The sequence below is a fragment of the Bombus terrestris genome, chromosome 10, assembly GCF_910591885.1.
Source record: "Bombus terrestris chromosome 10, iyBomTerr1.2, whole genome shotgun sequence".
Classification (NCBI taxonomy): Eukaryota; Metazoa; Arthropoda; class Insecta; order Hymenoptera; family Apidae; genus Bombus; species Bombus terrestris.
In genome coordinates this window covers 17,626,846-17,650,956 of record NC_063278.1, presented here as the reverse complement: position 1 = coordinate 17,650,956, position 24,111 = coordinate 17,626,846, and the positions used below count along the sequence as shown (strand labels likewise).

Genomic DNA, 24,111 nt, shown 5'->3' with positions numbered 1-24,111 from the left:
GCCAAAAGTCTTATCGATTATGTATGTCCGAATAGCTGAGCTTAATTAATTGGGATCCTCGCTGTTAAAAATTTGGAATCTTGTAAAAAGATTTGAATAATACAAAGTTGACGATTGGAAGAAAGTGGTACTGTGATCCATTGTATGTGCTATAATTTATAATTTAAAACGTGTTATAGTTTTATTCCTTTGTAGTATTGCAAGTGTAGCAAAAAATGCAGGAAGTTATTAAAAGTTTGAAGAATTATTATCTCGTTCGCAACCTTAGATTAAGATAGAAAATCTTAGAGAAGTAAAATATAATTTTTGCAATAATAAAACTGAATTTCTTCTCGTTTATGTCTATTGTCTTTCCACGATCATTGCTGTAGTCAATCATGATTTGCTATTCACACATTTGGTCATGCAAACTTCACTAAAAAAATGAATTCAGTAGTACGCTAGAAAATAAAATTATTTATATGTAGGATCTTATACTACAATTAATTTATTTATAATGAATGGATTAAACAGATGTTGATTAAACAGGAAACGATGGTTGTTTAACGTGAACTAATTACGATAACGTATTATAATTTAGACAATTAAATAGTTAATTTGCAATTCTCGTCACCACGGATCCAACGCTCTCTCTCACGCAGACCACATTCTCTCGACAACACTAACAACACTAGCAACACTTTCTCGACAACACAGTTAGCACTCTCTCTGACTTCTCGATTCGCACTCTCTGACTTCTCAACTAACACTGACTGTTAATTCGTCTTTCTCTCTTAGCATTCCTTTGTATTTTGTCTTATCCCCACCATGCACGTGTTTCGCAACCGCTCGTGGCCAGGGTCACGTAGACACTTCGGCTTTCTCGCGACATTGTTTATAATTCGTCCGATATCTATCGTCCACGATATTACATATATATATATACTAAAAGTATATATAAACTTGGTTCGACGTTTTCTTTTAAATTTTACACGCGTAATTCTGATTTATTTAATATTTCATTAAGCAGACTTTTATCGTCTACTTCGGTATTTATCATTTTTTTCAGCTACATCGTAGTTGAAATGCCAAACGATATAGACATGCCACGTAGAATATATCCAAAATAGTAAGGTATGAAACTTTCAACTAACGAAATAGACGATTAAATAAAAAGAAGAGAATTATTTTCTGCGCCTAAAGTATTTTTACAACTGTCATCCATAGAGCTCTATATGTTCAACTTGAAATGCTTCCAAAAGTTGGAAAACAGCGTCATTATCCACTCCATCCTGTCGATTGTCATTCGCACTAACGCCGTCTGTACAGCGTAGCTCGCGTGATGTGAAACGAGTACTTACATATACTTTGATGCGCATCTACACACCGATTCGAGTCACAATATTTATCAAATGATAGCCGGCAGTTGCGGCGTGTGGAATATTTGCGCGCAAATGTCAAACATACGGAGCCTGCACATGAAAGAAATCGTAGTTTATTTCGTCGGGACGTTTCGCCTTGTTTAACGCGAACTAGCTTCGCTGACTGTAAACAGAAAATGTTTAACCTTGCTACGTGCCTTCTGTTTGTTTGCGAAAATAAGAGCAAGATCGAAGTATACAAACTCGAGGATTTTCAACTTAACTGAATTAAGTTGAAAAACAGCCACGTTTCATAACCGTGCAACTGTTGATGACAAACTTTTATCGTATGGCTTAACAAATTCGATATCAATCTGAACTCACATGAGATCAAAGTTTATTTATTATCGTTAAACCGCGGATTTTTGTTATTATGGAACATGTATTTATGGACAATTTAGACAAATTTGCAAAAATGTAGGAAATATACGTAATTTAAAAAATACGATAAAACGACAAGAATATCAAAAATATTTAACATGTAGTTGTTATAAAGTTTAATGGATGAAATAAATCTGTATGTAGGTTACTCTAGTTACGTTAATAAAATCTGCAATCGCAGAAAAATTCACGATCTAATTATCCTATTAAACAAATAAGTATGTGTAACTAGAATATTCTAGTTGGTTGTATTATGTGCTTACTTCATTTTAATTTTAATTATTATTATGTGTCACATTTTAAGGAATATTACGGAAACATTAATTATGTTGGCTACAGTGTATAAACATGTGAGAACTAGTATAAATAAATATTTGTAACTGCATGATTTAATGGTAGCAATGGAGGAAAACATGAAAAGTATTTCGTAAACGAATTCCTCGCTTCATGACGCGGCAGAAATTACAATCTCGTACGAGTTCAGAATATTTGAGATTACTTGAATAGGTACTGCATTATCAATATCGGAGTAATAATTATTTTAACATTCAGGAAGTTTTGTTCAGAAATAATTATTGAATAATTTAAAGAACTTTGCAATGTTAGACTATCTAAAAATTTGGTTAACTCACTTGTGAAATGGATAACATAACAAAATAATGCATCTATCGTTGATTAAACAGACGTATAAATGCAACAGTCTTTGACGCTTTTTTAAAGAAACGCGAACAAAATGCGTTACATAATCTAACAATAATTGCAGGGAGATTTTTTTCTAAGAAATTTCCTAAGAATTATATTACAAATCTTTTACTAATTATGTAAAAAATAATAAAAATAAATAATATAATAGTAAATAAATAATAGTAAAAAATAATTTAATAATACGTAGTAACAAAATTTAGAAGAGTTTACGAAGACTAAGTTTAGTAATTTTATTTTATTATCATAACAAACCACGTCATAAAAATCCTTTCCAGAAATGAAATTACAATTATCGGAAAACAATTACCGTTAAATATCAAGCGTCGATAGATATAATTTTACAAAAAAAAAAAAAAAAAGAAAAAAGAAAAAAATAAAGAAATAGCGCGAAATAGATTATCGGTGTAAAAGATTGAAGAGAGAGAAAGAAGAGGAAATTATGGCAGCGAAGTACAGAGAACAAAGATCAAAAAAGGAGGGAGAGAGATGGAAAGAAAGTTTTCATGCAATTGATAGGACCGCATCCGAACTTTAAACAAGTTGGAAACTTGAACGTTAGCCACGGCAGCTGTTCAGACGTCATTCGTTGTATTAAATGGTAAGACGAAGGCGTTGGAAAGTTTTACAATTTTTTAACACGGACCTCCACGCTTCGGTTAAACCTTTCCTCTCTTGTTTCCACCCCGGTCCTCTGTTCCTTTTCCTCGATAAAACTACTTACTTCGCATGAGATAACAACGGCCAATTCGCTCTTGCTTCGTTCCTTCTGATATAATCAAACATTTCACGGATGAGATAGGCCAAAGAGGTTTGATCGGCATAGCAAAATTGAAATTTTATACCTGAACGCCGTTATCTTAACCCTGTTGCGGTCGTCGAATTTTTCTGTCAATCTCGATTTAATTTCATTTGAGCAAAAGGAATCTTCAGCACCAAATCGATGAAGATGACTTTTGACGGCAGACTTTTTTTCTGCATTTATTAAAATGCAAATGTTTTTGCCGATATCGACGTCTGTTTTTATTAAGACAGTGAAATGATTAACAAATAGTTATTCATTCTTATCGTGTTGCTCTAATTTTAATTAATTATATATAAGAATCTATCTAAAGCTACATATTGAAAGTCGATAATATTTCGGTGTTGATTTATAAAAAAAAATTAGTACACAGGAGGTCAAATATTTTTTACAGCAAAGCAATTTTAAAATTCGTATTTGTAAACGAGAAATCACACGTATCAATATTTATTTTTACGAAATTTTCTATCAATAGAAAGGTACGATGAAAGAATTTTAAAATATGATAATTCATAATACAATCGACTGTTTAAACAAATTTTATAATATCGATTAGCTTTGATCTTAATATTCTCTGGTGCTGAATTTTTTCATCTGAATTCGCCAGAATTCTTTTAATGAAAAAACGCAATTTGAAAATTCTATTTGCCTCGGATGATAGCAAAACCCGATTTTGCCTGGAGGCTTTCAATTTTTTTTGTGTAAAGTACAATATGTGCTATTTCGTTATTATTCCATACTTTTATTATATTAAAGCTGTCCATTCGCTTTATTACAATTGTTTTACCGAAATCTATCGGTACGTAGGTCTTCGAAAAGCTCCATTTGCAAATTGGATTCTTAGGGGATACGACTTTTCCAATTGCTTCTCAATTGTTTTACCTTCTGCGGGTTACCCTACAGCTGCCTATTCGAAACGAATCCACTTTGAGTTTCGCTACACTCTTCGAAAAATAATATTACAGAATAAGAAAAACGTACATCGAAATACATTAATTTTTGACGAGAAAATTTGAAAAATTTTGATTCGAAAAGTTTGACAAATTTTGGTTCTATTATTCTACTGTCAATTTTTCTCTGGAAGATGGAAAATATTACAGACAGAAGAATTGAAAGAAAGAAATTTTTAAGGGCGCGTTGTTTAAGTATACATTAGGAATTGTAACATTTTCGTTGATTCTTCTTGTAAAACATTTCTCGATTTTTATGTAAATTTGTACACTATACAGATCAGACATTGCACAATGACTGAAACTTTTCTCTGGAAGATGGAAAATATTACAGACAGAAGAATTGAAAGAAAGAAATTTTTAAGGGCGCGTTGTTTAAGTATACATTAGGAATTGTAACATTTTCGTTGATTCTTCTTGTAAAACATTTCTCGATTTTTATGTAAATTTGTACACTATACAGATCAGACATTGCACAATGACTGAAACTTTTCTCTGGAAGATGGAAAATATTACAGACAGAAGAATTGAAAGAAAGAAATTTTTAAGGGCGCGTTGTTTAAGTATACATTAGGAATTGTAACATTTTCGTTGATTCTTCTTGTAAAACATTTCTCGACTTTTATGTAAATTTGTACACTATACAGATCGCACACTGTACAATGACTGAAACTTAACAAATTTAATCTTCAAAGATTTAATTTTTATCTTATATCTAGATGCAATTTTTGAGATTTAATTATTTCCTAATTTTCCTTAGTTTTTTCCCATTTTTCCTAATTGAGTATTAAATTTCAATGTTAGTTATACGTTCAACAATACATGCATGAACATGTATACGCATCTCTATCATGATTCGTTCATTACTGTAATAGCGTATCGAACAATTACGTGTATTATTGTTGGAATATTTAATTGGAAATGAGAGCTGGAACTGTAACTGAAAATAGATCGTAAATTAAGCGATTAATTACATATGCAGCTTGCGTTTGTTGAATCGAAAGAATAGTTTTTGCCACACTATAAAGCAAAGGATCAACGAATTGGCCATTGCTTTATAATTTAGCAATTAAAAAATTTGGAGATTAAAAGATTCTCAAATAATAGACATTTTTATAAAGTTTAATAATTGTGAACATTAATTTTACATATCTGCATATTAACGTTTAAAAATCAACTTTATCAACAGATAACATTCTACTTTAAAAATCATAAACAATGATCATTGTAGATCCTTTTATTCGTAATTTTGTAATTATTAAACTACATTGATTCTTCATACAAAAGGAAAGTGACAAACATTCCACACAAAATAGTCTTCTATTATGTACTATACTATATATATAATAGTCTATACTATATACATAATAGTCTTCTATCTCCAACATTTTATCTACCCATAAATTAATTCATTAATGGTCAACGTATTTTCAATCAGTTTACATAATTAGTAAATTGTGTTTCTTAATATTATGATCATGGAAAGAAATTCCGTCCATTTGTCATTATTTCCTCTTTCAGTTTAAAGAATTCGAGACATTTATAACACTGTGATAAATTATTTTCTTTTTCAAATCGTGGACAATTTTTTTATCTTCTCATGTCTGTAATTTGTATAGCTTCTATAAAGACTATAGTATTTTAATAATTAGTCAAAGAATTGAGTAGCATAATTTATATACGATATTTGTTACATTCTATGCTTAAAATCCTTGCAGTAATTTTTATATGTGTAAAGCATTGTTTAAAAAAGAAATGTTCATAGCATACGAGATGCTTTCCTTTAAATCTAATTTACTACACTATTTGCTATAATCACGATTTTATAGACTCTTGTAGTCTCAAAAATATTAGAACGTTAAAAATAATCACTAAATAACTTTATACTTATTTTCCTCATTTTTTGAGGTTGTTCTTCATATAAAAATTAATAAACAACCACTAAAATAGTTGTCCAGAATTTGTCAGTATATCAGCAGACGCGGTAAGTGTTTATTAGAGATTAGAATTAGATCTTTTAGATTGACTATAGAAATATACAAAACTGTACCACTTTGCCAACCAGCTATTAATTCGTTGTTTACTACTTATCTGTACCAACTGAAGTAACTTCTATGTAAGTGCGATTTAAATATTTATACATCCATGGGATACACGCAATTGCGGTCATTAATATCTTGCCAGATAAAATAATGAAAACTAAAAGAAGAGTTTATCCAGACCAACTTCAAAGATACTCCGAGGTACGAGCCTTTCAGCGCACTAGCGTTGACAAAATACGGAAAGAACGGTACTCACTTAATGGCAAGAACACCGCTGTAATCATTGCAATTATCCTACTTTCGAGGATAATTAATTCGCACTTAACACGTCATTTGCAACCCTGCATCTCGTATCGATCGCGTTAATTAAACTGTATTTTAAATGAGAGACAGGCTTTGTAGCAAGTATCGGGGAACAATCCGGATAAAAGCGACGAGGGAACTGTAATCGGTCTTCGCTCTCCATTTCCTTATCAAAGATGGAACGAGGAAGATGAAAAAGGGGAACACAAAGGTTTAGAGTACTTATCCATGCAGCGTTAAAACTTTGTCGGCTGGAGTATCTCGCGGATTTCTTCCGTGTTAATTCACATAGGCATATCTGGTCAAGAGTTGTTTTCAAGGAAAACGTTTTTCCTTTTAGTCTTAAACACTGCGCCAAACACCACAGGAGGGACATTTTGCGACGATATGGCGATGTTTGTAACCAGTGAAAATCCTAACATCGCATCCTCTAGCTTCAATATCAGCAAAATTTATTCCAGAGCTGGACAACCAAGTGGAAAATTGAAAGCTACGACGCTAAGTCAACTCGTTTAAACTTCTGTTTAAGTAACAAGCAATAGCCTGCTCTTTATTAATCAGTACGATAATAAATAAATAAAAGTAATGTATCAGCGCGGTATTTAAATCCTCCTTTGGATAACAAACTCAATTGGAAGGAACGTGTAATAGTAAAAACGAAGCAAATAGATTTAAGGTACAAAAACATGTACTGGTTACTTGGCAGAAAGACAGAATGATCATAGGAGAATAAAATACCTATCTACAAAATAATACTAAAGCCGATATGGACTTATGGCATCGAGTTATGGGATTGTACTTGTAAATCCAATACATCGTACAAAGATCACAGTCTAAATTGTTTCGCGCAATAGTAGATACACTATGGTATGTATCAAACAAAACGCTTCACGATGACCTTTACATGCCATTCGTCAGAGAGACAATACCAGAAAGAAGCACATCAAAATAAATCTTCACACGAATTTTCTCGTTCAACTACTCCTGAAGGAACAGCGTCCTATAAAACTGAGAAGACAAATGAAGTATAGCAAGTCTTGCCGATGGAGGAACCCTCGTCATGACATATGAGGGAGCTAAAGCTCTAAGCAACCAAATCATCCCGTAGAATCCTCACTTCCACTCTGACAAGACAGCAGTCAGCTGACCTCAAATGAGACATAGCAGGTCTCGTCGTGACATGCAATACGAAACCTAAAGTCTTAAACCAGCAAATCAACCTACAGAATCCTCACCTTTTTGAGTTTGATTGCTGATGCAAAAGGAAGGAAAAGAAAAATTATTTAACAACCACGCACTACAACCACGTTACTATATATACTACTCTCTCTCTCTCTCTCTCTCTCTCTCTCTCTCTCTCTCTCTCTCTCTCTCTCTCTCTCTCTCTCTCTCTCTCTCTCTCTCTCTCTCTCTCTCTCTCTCTCTCTCTCTCTCTCTCTCTCTCTCTCTCTGTGTGTGTGTGTGTGTGTGTGTGTGTGTGTGTGTGTGTGTGTGTGTGTGTGTGTGTGTGTGTGTGTGTGTGTGTGTGTGTGTGTGTGTGTGTGTGTGTGTGTTGCACGTTTGTTCTATTTCTATAGTACGTATGTACACACACACATACACAAAACTATACATGTATAAAATATATAGTAACGTTATATATATACATACTGTTATGTAATTGTGATAACAGTAAAATGTAAACTGTTCGTCCTCTATTTTAGGGTAGAGACGAATTTTCTTATTTAACGCACATATAAATGAAATATTTTTATGCTCTCTGACAGTTTTCACTTAAAGCGGCAGATTTGTAGGGCCGCGTTATCGCCCGGACAACGCCATAAGTTTTTCTTTCGGTTGCTCCGCGGAATGCGTTCTAGGAACGTGAGCTGGTTTTTCGAACGCGATTAGAATTCATGCGACTGCAATAGCGTGCCGCTTTGAAAATGAACGGCCTTAGAATTCAAGTGGAACGGCTTTCGGCGAGAGACCCGAGATAAAGCCGCGAAAAAAAATGGAACGAACGTTAAACGCTTGGCGAATAAAGGAGGACGTTTACGTTTGTTATATTTCTATTGTACGTATGAACACTCGGTTTCGTAATGCGATAATGAACACGGCGCGGCGTAAAGGACCATCATAACGCCTTTACTTGTTTACATTGTTCATTGGCCATTTTAATATTACTGTGGTTCCAATCGCCTCGCAGATTTTGCATTATGTTTCTTGCGTTATTAACGTTACTAATGCTTATGCGTGAAGAAATATCTTGTAAGTACAGGCATATTTAATATTTGCCTGTAATTTTGTAACAAAGCTTATAAACAAACTTCATATAAGATTTTTTTCTTATCTTTATTCGTAGATCATGCTCCTACAATCTTGTCAGAAAAGTAGGAAACACTCTGTACAAGAAAATACGAAAATAACTTGACGTTCTAAAACTTGACGTTCCACTTTTTTCCCTTCACTTCAGATGTATGTGTCTGGAGTATGAACATCTTTGTTTAATTATTTCAGTATTAGGTTGTAGCTTAATTATCCACTATATATTCATTTATTTCAAGTAATTGCATGAAACAAAAAATACTTTTTCTCTATTGAACGTATGTATACAATCTGTTTGATTATGCGTGATCGGATAGATAATTGAGAAGAGAAAAATAACATACATAATACAGCGCGTTCAGTGATTAAATGTCCAAATTTCGCTACTGTGTACTACAAGCAAAAAGCGAACTAAAATTTCATATAGTAGAAAATGTATAAATGCTTCGTTAAAAGATTCTAACAAAAATATGAAACGTGACGAATATGTACGCCAATACTCTATCTCTCACAATTATTTCAATACGAGATAGCGCAAGATACGTACGGAACAAGGCAAGATACGTAATGTTCGTGACACGTATCGGTATAAAGTACGTCGCGTATGTATACCGTTTTTGTGCATGATTCCACCGTACAGTTATATCATTTCAGTTTCGTTCTGGTTTTCAAATTTACGAGAATCAAAATTGCATGTAAAGGCGTGAGACAAAATCGCCATGAAATTCATCAATCTACGATAAATTCAATGGCACATCGGTATTAAGTTTGCATTGATAAAATCGCACGGTACTTCGAACTGCGTACAAACATACAGTGGCTCATGAAACGAACGCTTACATACGCAAACTTGAATGGCCGAAATAATGTACGTTAAAGTAATTTGATTAGACAAGTAGATGTTAATAGGAAGATGGAAGTCTTAAGATTATGCCAGTAAAATTTGAAAAGGATCCAATACCATAGGTAGGAGTTATGATACATTTATTAGAAACACGCATTGTAAGTGACTCACAAAATTATTTCAACGCTATATACATATACATATACATATATATTTGCATAACTTCGCATTTCATATTTTTGTTATAATTTTTTAATCAATTTTTAGTCTTGCGATATTCCAGTCTTATTTCTACCTGTAGAACACACTGGAAAAGTTCGAACGTTGAATCTCTGAACACCCTGTATATATAATTAGTTGCAACAAATGCTACATCTATTGCAAATATATATACATGTCGGAGACGAAAGAACATCGGGATCTTTCTTTTGGAATTTTTGGGAAGATCTAGACTTTAGTCTAGACTATTTATTATAGCTGTACTTAAATAATACAACTTAGAAGTAGTTGTTATGATTCAATCCGATTATGTTTGCCCGGAATTTGTGACAGTGGGCTTGGGCTCAAGGTGATACAACTGGTCGCTGAACGTAGCCGCGGTCACAAAATGACGTTTTTACCTAACAGAGAAGTGCCAATATTATGGGACACGCGTTGTATTAATAATCAAACTCCGGGCAGGAGCAATGTCACCGCTACGCGGGTCTGCCTAGCAACAGCGGCTGGAACTTTGTTGGTATCCCCGGCTAATATACAAGGAACAAACACGATCGTAAGGAGTGGAAAGTTTCCATCAGTCTTTTATTCTTGCGATCACCTTGGAGAGTTTTCACATCGTCTTTACATGCAGTATTATACCGAGCGTCACAGCAAACGTTACTTTGTGCTTCAAAAGAGTTACTCCGTTGACCATGGATTTGTCACGTAAAATAAAAAGCAGGAGGCTTGAACGAAAAGAAAAAATTAAGATAACAAAAAAACAAGAGAATTTATTTCTGAATTTACACTGACTGCGATTTTGTTCTGAGCTCCAGCCGTGACTTTCCAAGACTGAAGCTCTTACAATTTGACTTTCGGTAACATCTGTTTCTTCTTTGTTTGTCATCCCTCAATATCCCCACTACCCTGTAGGCGTACGTGACCGTTGCCACACTTCTAGGACATTCGGTGGAAGGACCGTTAGGATACAGATGACTCATTAGGCACTTCGGCGATATACATTGTCGCCAAGGCCGCCACATCTCTATCTCCATCATCGGTCCATCGGATTTGAAGCATGCCGGTCGTGACAGATTCGTTGTTGAACTTAAGAACATTGTCATTAACATCTCGAGTGTCTAATCGCCACGATTATTTGTCAAACTCTGTAAAAAGTCATATTTATACCAGTAAATATAATCTCTGTTGTATAACAATGATGGCTAGTCCGAATGAAAATTCGTTACACGCCACTAAACCTAACGCTAACTCGACATATATATATATATTTGCAATAGATGTAGCATTTGTTGGAACTAATTATTACAAACGATAATAATATATGAACCGCTATTAGTTTCAAACAAATGATTCTAAACACCTAGAGGTTATTACTTTTCTATAAAAGGAAACCGTGCGTGAACCGGAATCATATATCATACCACCGACGCGTACATTCGAAACTTAATGGCCCGTTGTTTGAATAATACGTTGAAACGTTTCGCGATTGCACAACTCAGCCCGCGTTCTACGATTTCTTGAAACAGAGAAAAGCTTTTTACATGTTGAGTACTCTTAAATTTGAAAGACCGAATTGCTCTTACAGCTTACGAAAGGTAATACGGAAATCCAATGTCCTTTCCACAAATAAGTCGTTCAAAGTGCTCGATAATATGACAACAATATAGTTTTAGTATAAAAAGTACGACAACTAAATGTTGAAGTAATATCTTCAAATTAATCGTATCATATGACACGCATAGTATCGGATTCTTAAAAATAGCATCTCATGTAATAAGAAATTCGCATACTTCCATAAAATCATTATGCAAATTACAGATTAAGATATAGTACCTACAAAATAGACTCTACAAAAATATTTTTTTTCACAGAGTTTTTTTTATTTATGATTTAATATTGCACTGTTTGTGAACAGCTTTTTTATATACATTTAGAAACTTTATATTTTCTTTCTTGCGATATTAAAAAGGAAAAATAATAGTTCACGTAAATTAATAAGAAGGGCAATTTTTGAATAATACTTGAGTAATATGTCGAAATAAATAAGATGTGGTAAATCGTTGTTAGCGATTTTGCGCCTCTGCTTTCTACGTTCGTAGTACAATGTATGTACTCGAGTAAAAGGTTATTCGTTATTCTCCAATGACTTCGTTTTATTCGCAGTTTTTATCCGAATCAAACTGTATTCGAATAATGCCCAAGTTTGCTTTATTTGGAGACACGTTCGAATAAAAAATCGTTCTTTATTGGCCAACAACTTCGTTCTATCCGCAGTTTTTATTCCAATCGCAATTTATTCGGAACGTTATACGAATAATGGCCGACCGCGAATATGTAGATTCCATTTAAATGACACATTCATTCGATACACCAACTAAACCGCGTACGAAAACGAAAAACAATGAAACCTGTTGAAATCAATGAAAATGTAAAGAAACGAAGTATCAAAATGACAGAATTTGTGCAACATACACATACATCAAAGAATTTCAAATCGGAAGAGATAAATTTCAGATTCAAGGAACATGGAAAGTCGATGTACAGCGGTGCAATTGAGGCATGGAAATGTTTTCTGAATTTATAGTAAAGGAATCGAACGCGACGCATAAATGGCAGAGAATCGAAGCTCGGTTATGCATAAATCGTTGAAGTGGGCGTAACCCGTGATAAAGCGATCGCCGGACGAACCCCGGCGAAACTGGAACTTCAAAAGACTCTCGGCTCAGCGTTTTCGATCCTCCGTGCTTTTTGCTCCCCTTCCCTCGGGGAATTTCCTACGTCACGGGGAAGAACCGCTGTCCTACAAATTTCCAAGTCGCTTCATCATCGTTGCCCATCAGTCACCAAGAAAGAACGCTTCATGGCGGAAGCGCAGCCGCTGCAAAGCTTTGCAAAAACCATAAGAGGAGTAATGAGTACGAAGAGAGAGAGAGAAAGGGAGAGAGAGAGAGAGAGGAGATAAGTAGGTGGTAGAGATTACGATGAAAGAAGAAGAGGAGGATGAACCTTGTAAGAAGTAGATAATTATAGCAACGAACAATTAAACGTTACTGCAGCGCGATGAATAGCATGATTTCTAATATAATTGACGAGCGATTAACCATCGTGTGACTCCATTCAATTAACGGTTGATGATTCGAATCCCGGTTAATTACAATTATATCGAGGAACGATTTAACAGGATTGTGATTAATCATGTTAGAAAAGAAATCGCATACTAAACTATTTAAGTAGATATTATTTTAAGTAGATAGGAATTTCTAGAAGAAATCGAGCTTCTAACGCGCATTGTGTTTTAAATGTAATCGAAGAGGTTTCGTAAGAAACACAGCGAGTGCCAAGAAATAAATTTTTCAGGAGGAAAAGAAGATTGACGTAGTTGGAATTCACGAAAAAGAAACGTGTACGTATGGAAAATTAGTAGTGATAGTGCGTCAACTCTTAATTGTAAAAAAAACTCAATATTCCATTCATTTAGGTGGTCTGTACAAAAGCCAAGAAATAATTAACTAATGTTTATTGTACTTATTGTACTTATATTTCCTTTCTATAGAGACGACGTTATGATACCATTTTCTAGCATTGTTAATAACTATTTAGAATGGGAAATTGTACCTAAGTTCTATCCTACAGTATTATCGTTAGTATGTAGAATATTTTCCAATAAAACAGTAAAACTTTTTCATTTTGACACCTACGATATTTTCTACAAACACTTTTCTATTTACTATTGTTTTTGTGTAAAGTTTCACATATGTGTATATAATTTGACCTAAGTCAAATCTAATATCTGAAATAAAATTAAGCAATATAACATCAAAGAATATCGTCATTTTATATGAATATTCGTTTAGAACTGTCAATATATTAAAATTTATTTTAAGTAGTTTTACAGTCGTATGCGATTCATGTTTGATCATAATTTCATCAAGAACTTTTTCATGCACGAAAGTCTTTAGTGCAGTTATGAGCAAGCAATAATAGTAACAATATTCAGAATAAAAATAATATTGTAGCATTGTACGTTAAATATATTGATCAGAGACGAATATGTACATACCTACGTACAATAAGTACAGTGAAGGGTATAAATGAATCAGAAAAGACTCAAATTAGTAATAATTCAACGAGTAATTAATATTTAAATTATACTGAAAGTCGACAATTTACTGGGAAAAAGAACAACATAGATGAGATGTCAAATATCATCTAAATTGATGGAATTGATGATTATGAGATCATAGAGGAAATTGGAAAATGAAACATATTATAAAAGCAATTAGTGCTTCAAAAATTAAACATTTAGCCTTAGAAAAATCTAATTTTAAAAATAAATAATATATTGAAAATTTAGAATATAGGACAATCACGAATATTTTAAATCATAATTAATTTTTATTCATATTGTTCAAATTTTAAATCATATTTCATAATTGAATGTATATAAGCTTGATATTTAAAAATTCTTTTATACTCATTGAACAGGAAAAGAGAATTTAAGTAGTCGTCAAATATGGAGGCAAATTTTATTGCCAAACAAGATACTCCTAACACGAGGGTGAAAGTAAATGAACTACGAGTAAGCTGGTTTACGTTCAACGAACATTAAACTTAAATTACGTATGAACGTGTAATGACCCTATTTAAAAATGAAGCTTAAGCTTATAAAATTAATGGGATATTCTAAAGCCAATTATTCATTTAATTAATAATGAAGATTACGGTGCATCAAACTAATAAGACTCCAAGGTCCTAATAAATATTTTGTTGATAATTTATATGATGTACACAATTTATGAAACATAACGATTAATGTAGAAATGAGAACAAAATATATTTCGTGTTTTCACGTCAATACAAATATAATGCTGAGGATTCTACCAAGAAGTATTCATTTCAAGATTTCAAGAAGATTTCAAGAAGTTTCATTTCAACGTTGTAACGTTATATTACTGTATTTAGTTATTCTACAAAATTGTATTTTTCCACAAACTGTGAATAAGCAGATACAATTTATGTAACGTTATCTATCGATTCTAAAGAAGTATTAATTCAAATCTTGGAAATAAAATAATAAATAATAATACAAATGTTTGTTTAAGAATATAAATTCAGCAGAACATAAGCTCGACAACTGTACAATTGGAGTAAAATTAGAATAATTTGTATATGTGTTTGAGATGGAAGTGTGAATGTACGTGTTAGGTGCTCTAAATAAAATATGAGAATGAGTGAGAGTGAGAAGTACATAAGCCAAAGAAAGACTCGAAGCGATATTCTTGTATTCACGTTGCTTTATCTTTCATACGTTAAACTTGACAAATTAAAGTTAAAGTACCTACGAAACCAGTGATCTTTCGGCACAAATAAGTTAATGCTTTTTTATAAGGAATACTTAGCTGAATCAATTAATGTCATAAAAAGTATACGGTGGTTATTAAAAAGCTCAGTCACCTTAATATCTCAAAAAAAGGTATCAAAAAATGAAGATTTACTCGTACGACCACGCTCCTTAAATACAATAAATTTCATTTGAAACATTTTTCGATAAAGTCAGTGAATAAGGAATTATTCGAGGCGGTAGCTTTTACTAACCTTTTTCAACCTGTATGTTCCAATTATTTGAAACAATTATTTTGAATCAAATAATGATACATACAAGATTTAGAAATAACAATTAGTTTGAATTACTTAAACAGTGAAAGGCATAGAGTGAAATCGCCATTATTTTGAATTATCCAAGTAATGACAAAAATTAGGAACACTAGAAAGAAAGAAGGACTGATAAAGTGGACTTACGTATACGTCGTATACGTCAACGATAAATATATTCTGGCGATAGTATATTAACCCTTTCAATACATTGGAAGAATGGAAAGATGCGGTAGGTGTGACACATTAATCAGCGGCAGCATCGACCGGCACTTGCTTCCAGCCAAGGCGGAGGCCAACCAAGAAACCGACCCCTTTTCTCCGTTGAATTTCAAGGGGATGGCCGGCTCCTTCGTGCCTTAAACCACACCATTATTGCTTTTTCCAAGAAACGCAGAGGCATTGTGCGCCATTAAAGCTAAGATGGACTGCACTGTGCTCCTATCGAGTACTTCTCTTAAGCGTTGAAATAACTGATCTATTCTTCTGAATTATTATCATCTCGCGGAGATTATGATAAGATCATGACGCGGAGATTAGATATTTCTAGACAAAAGGAAACGACGAATGAATTTTTAAGTACATGCAATTATTATATTTAAATACATGTAATTATATATAATTAATTATATAAATCTGAATGATATAGAGCAGATATACATATTTTTATTACACATATTATAAATATTATAATTATAATTTATTATATTATACATGTACAATTATACATATACATACATTGCATGACTAGAAGATTATTGGATATGTGTGTGAGTTTCAGAAGATATTGTAAGATCAGATTGAAGCCGAAATTAAGCGATAAAAGATTGAGAAACCAAGAGATCACGGAAAACAATTTTTCAGTGGAAGATTATCGAATTATTAATATTGAAAGGTTATTTAAAATAACGCGCTTAAGATATAGATAAAGGAGTGTGCGAGGAGTAAGTTGATTTACAAAGCTATTTCATTTGAAGATGAAAGCACGTTTCTCGGCATAAATAGATTCTTCCAGGGAATATTTAAGAGCGACGTTACAACTTTTATTCGAAATAATTTTCCTGTTTCTGTATAATTGGAATAGTACGGAAGTAAAGAATTTCATAGGGAAGACACAGATACTGTATAAGAAATCCGTGTCTCTGAAATTATTTCTTAATACTCGTGCATTTGCTTTTTTCCATTCGTTTCAGATAAAAAGTCCTGTGTTTCCATTTTTCGCAATTATAAAGTATATGACGTATTTTAATACAAAATGTCATTTATGACACAAACGTCAGTCGATACAAAAATGTATTCTAAAAATTCAATTATATACGTGATAGTAAATTCATCGTGTGTAAATTAAATGTCTCAATTGTATTATTCTCAAACAGACATATGATTGACGAAAATAATCAAAAACAGAAGTTTCATAATTCGAAACTTGCAGTTAACAGACGGGCATCTGATGGGTTTTCAAACACATTTCTTACACTTTATAAAATAATTACTTACCAACCAATTTTCTACAACTTCAACTTCAAACTTATTTTTCGCTTATTTTTACACGTAGAATCACCACCGCACTTTTTGTACCACGATTTCGGAAACACTCGTATAAAATACACAAAAATACCAGATATTGAGTATTTTACACAATTATCGATTCTCTAATCGTTTACTAATTCCCAAAAGCATTTTATTAAGCGGTAAAATCAAATCACACAAGACAAGAGAGACATTACCGGGATATATTCTTTTTTCACACCTTTTTCTGTTCGCTGATTTATTTGTCTTTTTCTCGTTTTCGCTACTAACCTCAAAAATTACTATACCAATTTATCACAACTTGTTATGATAAACTAATTACATAACTTGCTTTACACGCAAATTCCAGAGATCATTGGTACTAAGATGATTCGTAAATTCTACGTCACACAGATTGACAGAATACTAAGAATACTAAGAAAGAAAAGCCTTGGGTTAAATTAATAACGAAATCCTCGTTGTCGTACGACACAACGCGACGCGCCACGGCGCTTCATGATCTCACAGCGATCGAATTTGCTGTACGCGAAACATGGATGGCTTAATTCACTTCCGGCCGATTAATACGATTTCCAAAAGGAAGACAAACGGCGAACACAGAAGGGGAGGAAAAAGGCGTAGGCACTCGAAGGTAAACGTGGAAAGGCGAGTTCCGAGCCGATAAATGGCTGCAAGTCGAGTCAAAGGAGGCTGGTCCAATTTAAATCGCAGTTTGTTCCTTAGTACCGGCTGCTAAGGCCAGCCATCGCTGAATGGATCTCCATTATGAATGGCCTCGTGAGATTTACATTCTGTCGTTCCACCGCACCCACTCCTGCTTATATGTTATGGCAATTTGCCTCATCCCTCTGTAAAGGTTTCCTCTCTTTTTCCTTCCCTTCCTTGGTAATAATCGATGATAGATATTGGTAACGATTGGTCATGGATATCGACGAAAATATCACATGACAAGTTTTATTGTACACGTCTATCAGTTACTTCACAATTTAACATGTTGGAATAAGCGAAGCTCCATTCCAACGCTCTCTCTCACGCGGACCACACTCTCTCGTCAACGCAATTCGCACTCTCTGACTTCTCAACACTGACTGTTAATTCGTTTTTGTCCCTTAGCAACCCCTTGTCTTTTTTCTTAGCCCCACCACATACGTGTTCCGCAACCGTTCGTGGCCAGAGTCACGTAGACTTTTTTTCCGCGCAACTATTCGATTGAAGGACCGACGATACATTGATAGGCCTGTCGGCACTTAGGCTTTCTCGCGACATTGTTTATGGTTCGCCCGGTATCTCTTAGGCCTTTCGTCCACGATACTACAATAATATCTGGTAGATGAAACAAATTTCTATTTTGATTCCGCTTCTTCAGTTACGTTCGTGAAGATAAAAAAGGCATAGAAATGTAAAGTATGGCTGTTACACAGGCGTGTTACGAATTGTTTGAACCGCTCACGGGCCAATGCGATTGACTCGGCTTTTTGAACTTTTTGAAATTTTAATGCCAAAGTACTTGTTGGTCGAAGGTTATTGTTGAGAATTGTGGATCTTGATGGCCGAAATATTGTTATGGAAACATTAAATTTACACTGGGTATTACTATTAACGTAGACACATATTTATTTTATGAACGATTTCTAGAATATTCATCGATATACACTTGCACGCGTCTCTGCACTTTCTTCCATACCCGACCTTTTGTAGACTGTTAACCAACCGAACTGTTTACATTCGTCTGTTTCTCAGTCGCCGCGCATACACATATCTCCACACACTGATATCCACATACAAACATTTCCACTACGCATTCGAACTAGTCCAGCACAAACATTATACATATCTCAATAGTTATATTATACATATACAATTTCGTTAGATTTCTCTGCTTCTTGTTTCGTGGAATTAATGGATTTGACAAATAAGTGTTTCTGGTTTCATATGTGTATACGTTTCAACGTAGTTAGTGTCTTTTTAAATCTATTTTTTATTTAATTTAATTCATTCCAATTATTTTCATCATCACACAATTATGATAACGCTAAAGTTCTCTTTTGTAAATTTATCCATAACAAGATAAGATCTATAGCCAGTGTAAAACCGTCTCTTCGCTGCATCAAATCCAGTTAAAAATTGCTTACATATTTACCTGTCTGCTATGTTTACCTCAAACATGTTGGAAGATACTATATCTTAACAAATTTCTGGCTGCAAATTAAATTTTGATTAACCTGACTTTCACAATCAATTCACGTTCAACTATCCAACCAGGTCAAGCTGAATATAAAATTGTATTATTTTAAAAAGAACGAGTGAAAGTATAATATTTAATTTCTTTTTCACTGTTGGAGTTTGTATTACGTACAATATGCATCCAATAAACAAGTGGGTCTTGGATTTTCTACTTGCACGCATGCAATCATGGAATTAATGTCAAGGACAATCAATGAAAATGAAAGAAGAAATGAAAACACATATGTTATTATTATATATAATTAAATATAAAAATTGTACAAACCACTGATTGAGATTTTCAATTATTAGATAATTATTAGTTTAATTAGAGATTATCAGATGCAAAATTACGAGTATCGATAAGAATAATTTAGAAAATCTGACAATGACTTGCCAGTAATACAACCGAAAAATATTGCGTGGAAGAGAGTAAAAAGATAAGATCTGCAGAATCCATCGAATCGAAATATTAACATTATGTATAGTCTTAAACGATAAAACAAAATCACATGCGATAACAATAATTTCGCCATGAAATAGTTATCATTATTCCATACGTTAATAAATGAATATATTGTTACGTAAAAATACAATTTATTCCAGTGAAAACGGAGTTTTTATAGAGTATTCGAAGATTTTCGTAGAAAATCGTAGAATCATATTTGTTTATAATTGTTTATATGTGCCATTTTATTTTTCTTTGGCCTGCACCACTGTTGAATAAACGCGATAGTTTATTCTATAATTTGAAAAAAAATTTCAGAGAAATGAAAACTGTTTAGAATAAAATTGAGTCGCGAATAAAAATTTGTTTGATAAAATAACACGCTCTCTTTAAAACGCATTCTTTTCGTATAATATACATATTCATGAAACAATTTTTAATTACCTTTTTAATCTATGAAAACGAAACTTTCATGTGATGCATTTCTTGTGAGTTAAACGCAACCGAGATTATAGGGGAAAATATACGAGAAAATGGATAAATCGTTTAATTAAAAGGAAGTTTGCTTAATGAAAATACCCGCGATGGAAATAAATGAGGACGTCATCGACGCGATGAACAATACTGAACCGAAGGAAATTATTGACTTTATGCTTAACGAACGTGTCGCAAAACTTTCCAAAGAGTCTATCATCGTTATATGACGTACATGTACGTCATTAACAACTTGAAGATGCGTAAACACACGCGAAGCAGTGTCCACCGTGTCATCGTTCAAAAGCTGCAATTACTCGTTTCTCGACATCTATTAAAATTTTCGTGAGAATAAAAGCTTCATCAGAGCACTTGAAATGAAAATAGGAACGATGAAACAGACAATACTTGCTTTAAAGATTTTAATTAATTCGTAACTCGTGTTTAAGTATAACGACGTGATACAAACCTAATTTTATTAATTTATAGTTGAAAAAATTGTTGTATTAAATTTATCGTTTCTTTGTTTATTTTACAGCATATGCGTGACGGTAGTTGTGCTTAATGTTCACTTTCGATCGCCGCAAACTCACAAAATGGCACCTTGGGTGAAGAGGGTTTTTATCCACATCCTTCCTCGCCTGCTGGTTATGCGGAGGCCCCAATATAAATTCGAAACAAATAGGTAAACGTTTATTATCGTGCATTTCTATTTAAACCAAAAGAGTTACATTGTTACAAATCGAATTGAATCAACTGCTTTCCGAATAAGACGTTTTGACATATTAAATGCATCCTTAGCTTATCAAAGGAGAAGAGAAGAGGCAAAAGAAAGTTAGTAAAAATAATTTTAGTTTAGAAATATTCGATAAAATCAATAGAATCTTTAATAAAGTCATAAATTATGAATAAACTGTTTTCAAAAGCGTTCATTTATTTTCAAAGAGATCTAATAATTAATTATAGTTAACACAAGAAAACAGATATTTATATTGAAACGATAATGCTCTTTCTTCATATAAATCTTTCTTGATAGAAATACGTTGCTTCCTCTGCTACAATACATTTTTTTTAATTTTCTGAAATTTTTTAAACCTACCAATTAAAAAGAGAAATTAATTAAAATGGTAACAAAAATCTTCCGCCTCCTCTATTTTAGCATTTATTTTAAAATCTGTTTCCTTGATCCTTCATTTTTTTTACCATTTATTGTCAGAAAAATTTTTATGTTCGTAGAAAATTTAACGAATAAACTTTCCCGATACGTACCCCGATAAAAATGGCTCTCATCTTTTCACGACCAATAATAACACATGCAACGTGGTTTCTACAGGAAAGAATATATGTATATTATATACGTATATTATTGCTGTTTTTTTAAATAAAGAACATCGTATTTCATAGATGAGAGGAACGACAATTTGTTGACAAATAAATTTTGCTGTATGCACAAATTTACATATATTCGCAGATATAGTTCTGGCAGAGTACTAATGAAAACAGTCGGAGGGAAAGAAAAGCCCTTCTATTATCCTTATCATCCATCTACTCAGGAGGACAGCGAAGAACATCTAACACCCAAACGATTTCACAGCCGCATGCGTGCTGCATCGAAGGAAGACCTCTCACCTTCCAGGTATTTCCTGTCAATTTAAATCATTCTTAGAAATTATCTTATTATTTATACTATCTTACCTTATTATTTTTTTATTACCATATTTGCAAACTTGTATATTTACAATTCAAAAGTCAAACATTTAGTGATTTTTTATCAGAATTTTAGTGATTCCAAGAAGTGAAAAAGCATATTATATGAATATATATAGTTGCAGGGAAAATAATGGAAACAAATGTATATATTTTGTAAGAAGAATAAACACTTCGATAAAATGGGCGACGTAATAAGCATTTTTACCATAATTATTAATTTGTCAGAGAATCTTCTTTTAAACCTAATTGTATGGTTGTGTGTGTAACATCATAGTCTCTAATATTTATGGTACACCTAATTTGATTTTTAGTACAGTGATTTGCGGATGACTTTTATCTCATTAAACGATTCTTGTTTTTTCGCCGCTCATTTAAAATTCTATTCTACCCGTAATTGTTCATCTGTTTTGTTTCTTTCCACTCACTGAACTTTTGACCAAATACTCGGAAATTTCCATTCCATAGTTGATAAAACTACAATGTGGATTTTCCGCCTTTTGTGCGTCTTTTTCTAATTTCGAACTGCTATCCTTTGTTTCGGTATTTACATTTCGATGCAAATTCGGAATTCCGAGAACCATCTGTTAACATCAATTTGTGGCTACCGATTCGACCATATTTTCGTATTATCCCTTTGTTGCGGAGAAAATGGCATATTTGGTTCGTAATGTAATAACATTTTTCCTGAAATTTCATCGTTCCGAATATTATAACAATTGTCCTCATTTTTTTGTTTTTCAAACTTATTGCACAAAGCGTTTAAGCAAATGTCACTGATCTATTTTCTTCGTATTTACAGAAGCTTTCTACGTTTAGTTTCGCGGTTAAAGTTTCGAAAAGTAACTAAACCATATATTCAGCCAGAAGTGCTCGCATTCTCATAAAACACAGCTTAACTTACTCTGGAAAGGTGTTGTAGCTGGCATTCGTTTAACGTAAATTTCTTCTCAAGCGTAATTAACCGTGAATAATTCACACGACCATGTATCAAGAGTTGCTTAACAAGTAATTAATGAAATAATTGACGCGATGATGCGTTACGCTTTTATTCTATTACGAGATTAAGTAACAAGATTGCATGACTTTACTTCAAAGTCCAGTTTAAACAGAGTTGGAGCGCCATAAAGAAACTTCTGTAACCCGTGTAAGGCATTAAATTGAGTTTCTAGCGAAGATAATTCCGCCCATACATTGATAACCTAATGAGACGTAGCACAGAACGAAAATGGCACCAGAATTAGACTACATTAGGAATATTACGGCCGTTCGCGAAAAGACGCGATCACGGGGAAACGCGTCAGAGAGAGGCATAAATTCTCGCTACGATTCTGATAGTCGACGCCGCGAATCAGTCATTCCCCTGTTTCGATTAGAATAACAGAAGTAGTTCAAATGATTGTAACACTGAATTAACAGTGTCAATATAAACTTGTATACTTAAGGATATGTAAAATTATAATGTGCATGTCACAAATGATTTAACGATGATACAATTAGTTTATAATTATAATTCGACTCGACTTTATGATATTTCTCGACGTATTCGTTTGACTAAGCGACCTTGATTTTGTTTCTCTGAACCTCTCGATGCATTCGGTTTGAATCCTCATTTGCCACTGACTGCCCTTCGATTTTGTCCTTTGTCTTCTCTGGGAGACGACCCCCACCACGCTCGGGTCTCGCAACCGTTCGCGTCTATGATCACGTATGCCACCTTTTTTGTGTAGATAAAATAACGGACCGAAGGCGAATCGATGTTTCTAGAACTCGCTGCCTGACAACAACTATGCGTTTATCGCTATTTTGTGTATTTATCGAAGGTCATGTAAGATGATCTGTCTGCGACACTGTAGTACCAAGCGAGACGGTTAGGAACACGACCTATAGTGAGCCTCGGGGCGTAAAGGAACTTGAAGCATCAACAAAAGCATGGAATTCTGAACTACGCGATCTATGTTAATTTCAATCATACTTAACGTCTATAATTTGTCTATAATTTCTAGTGGGCTGAATTATTATGTACGAAGATAATACAGACAGACTGTTAGCTATAAAACCTAATTCGGTGCAAATATATTTGACATTTAAACACTTTCCATGTTTTTCATTGTATCAAGATACTCA

The 24,111-nt window shown here is 33.3% G+C and overlaps 1 protein-coding gene and 2 long non-coding RNA genes across 16 annotated transcripts in view; 1 reads left to right on the top strand and 2 right to left on the bottom strand.

Annotated features, from left to right (window-relative positions):
- The window catches only part of LOC105666194, a 56,532-nt gene extending 37,714 nt beyond the window's left edge, over window positions 1–18,818 (bottom strand). The window contains exon 1 of the long non-coding RNA XR_007225531.1: window positions 17,100–18,818. This is a non-coding gene — a long non-coding RNA (uncharacterized LOC105666194). The remainder of the gene's footprint in view (window positions 1–17,099) is intronic.
- LOC100648987 (acetylcholine receptor subunit alpha-like) overlaps window positions 1–24,111 on the top strand; it is a 430,373-nt gene that overhangs the window by 398,386 nt on the left and 7,876 nt on the right. For 11 of the 13 annotated variants that reach the window (XM_048409567.1, XM_048409559.1, XM_048409558.1 and 8 more), the window contains 3 exons: window positions 20,816–20,962; window positions 21,079–21,111; window positions 21,749–21,913. In XM_048409567.1, coding sequence (XP_048265524.1) covers window positions 20,816–20,962; window positions 21,079–21,111; window positions 21,749–21,913 — 345 coding nt within the window. The remainder of the gene's footprint in view (window positions 1–20,815; window positions 20,963–21,078; window positions 21,112–21,748; window positions 21,914–24,111) is intronic. The other 2 variants (XM_048409564.1, XM_048409563.1) reach the window with 1 other exon arrangement.
- On the bottom strand, window positions 20,796–23,541 carry LOC110119622. 2 transcript variants are annotated; one of them, XR_007225529.1, is made up of 4 exons: window positions 22,889–23,541; window positions 22,193–22,671; window positions 21,547–21,920; window positions 20,796–20,918 (listed from the first exon to the last, which is right to left on the bottom strand). It is a non-coding gene; the product is annotated as an uncharacterized LOC110119622 (long non-coding RNA). The 2 variants fall into 2 exon arrangements; XR_007225528.1 differs by lacking the exon at window positions 20,796–20,918 and adding an exon at window positions 20,957–21,372.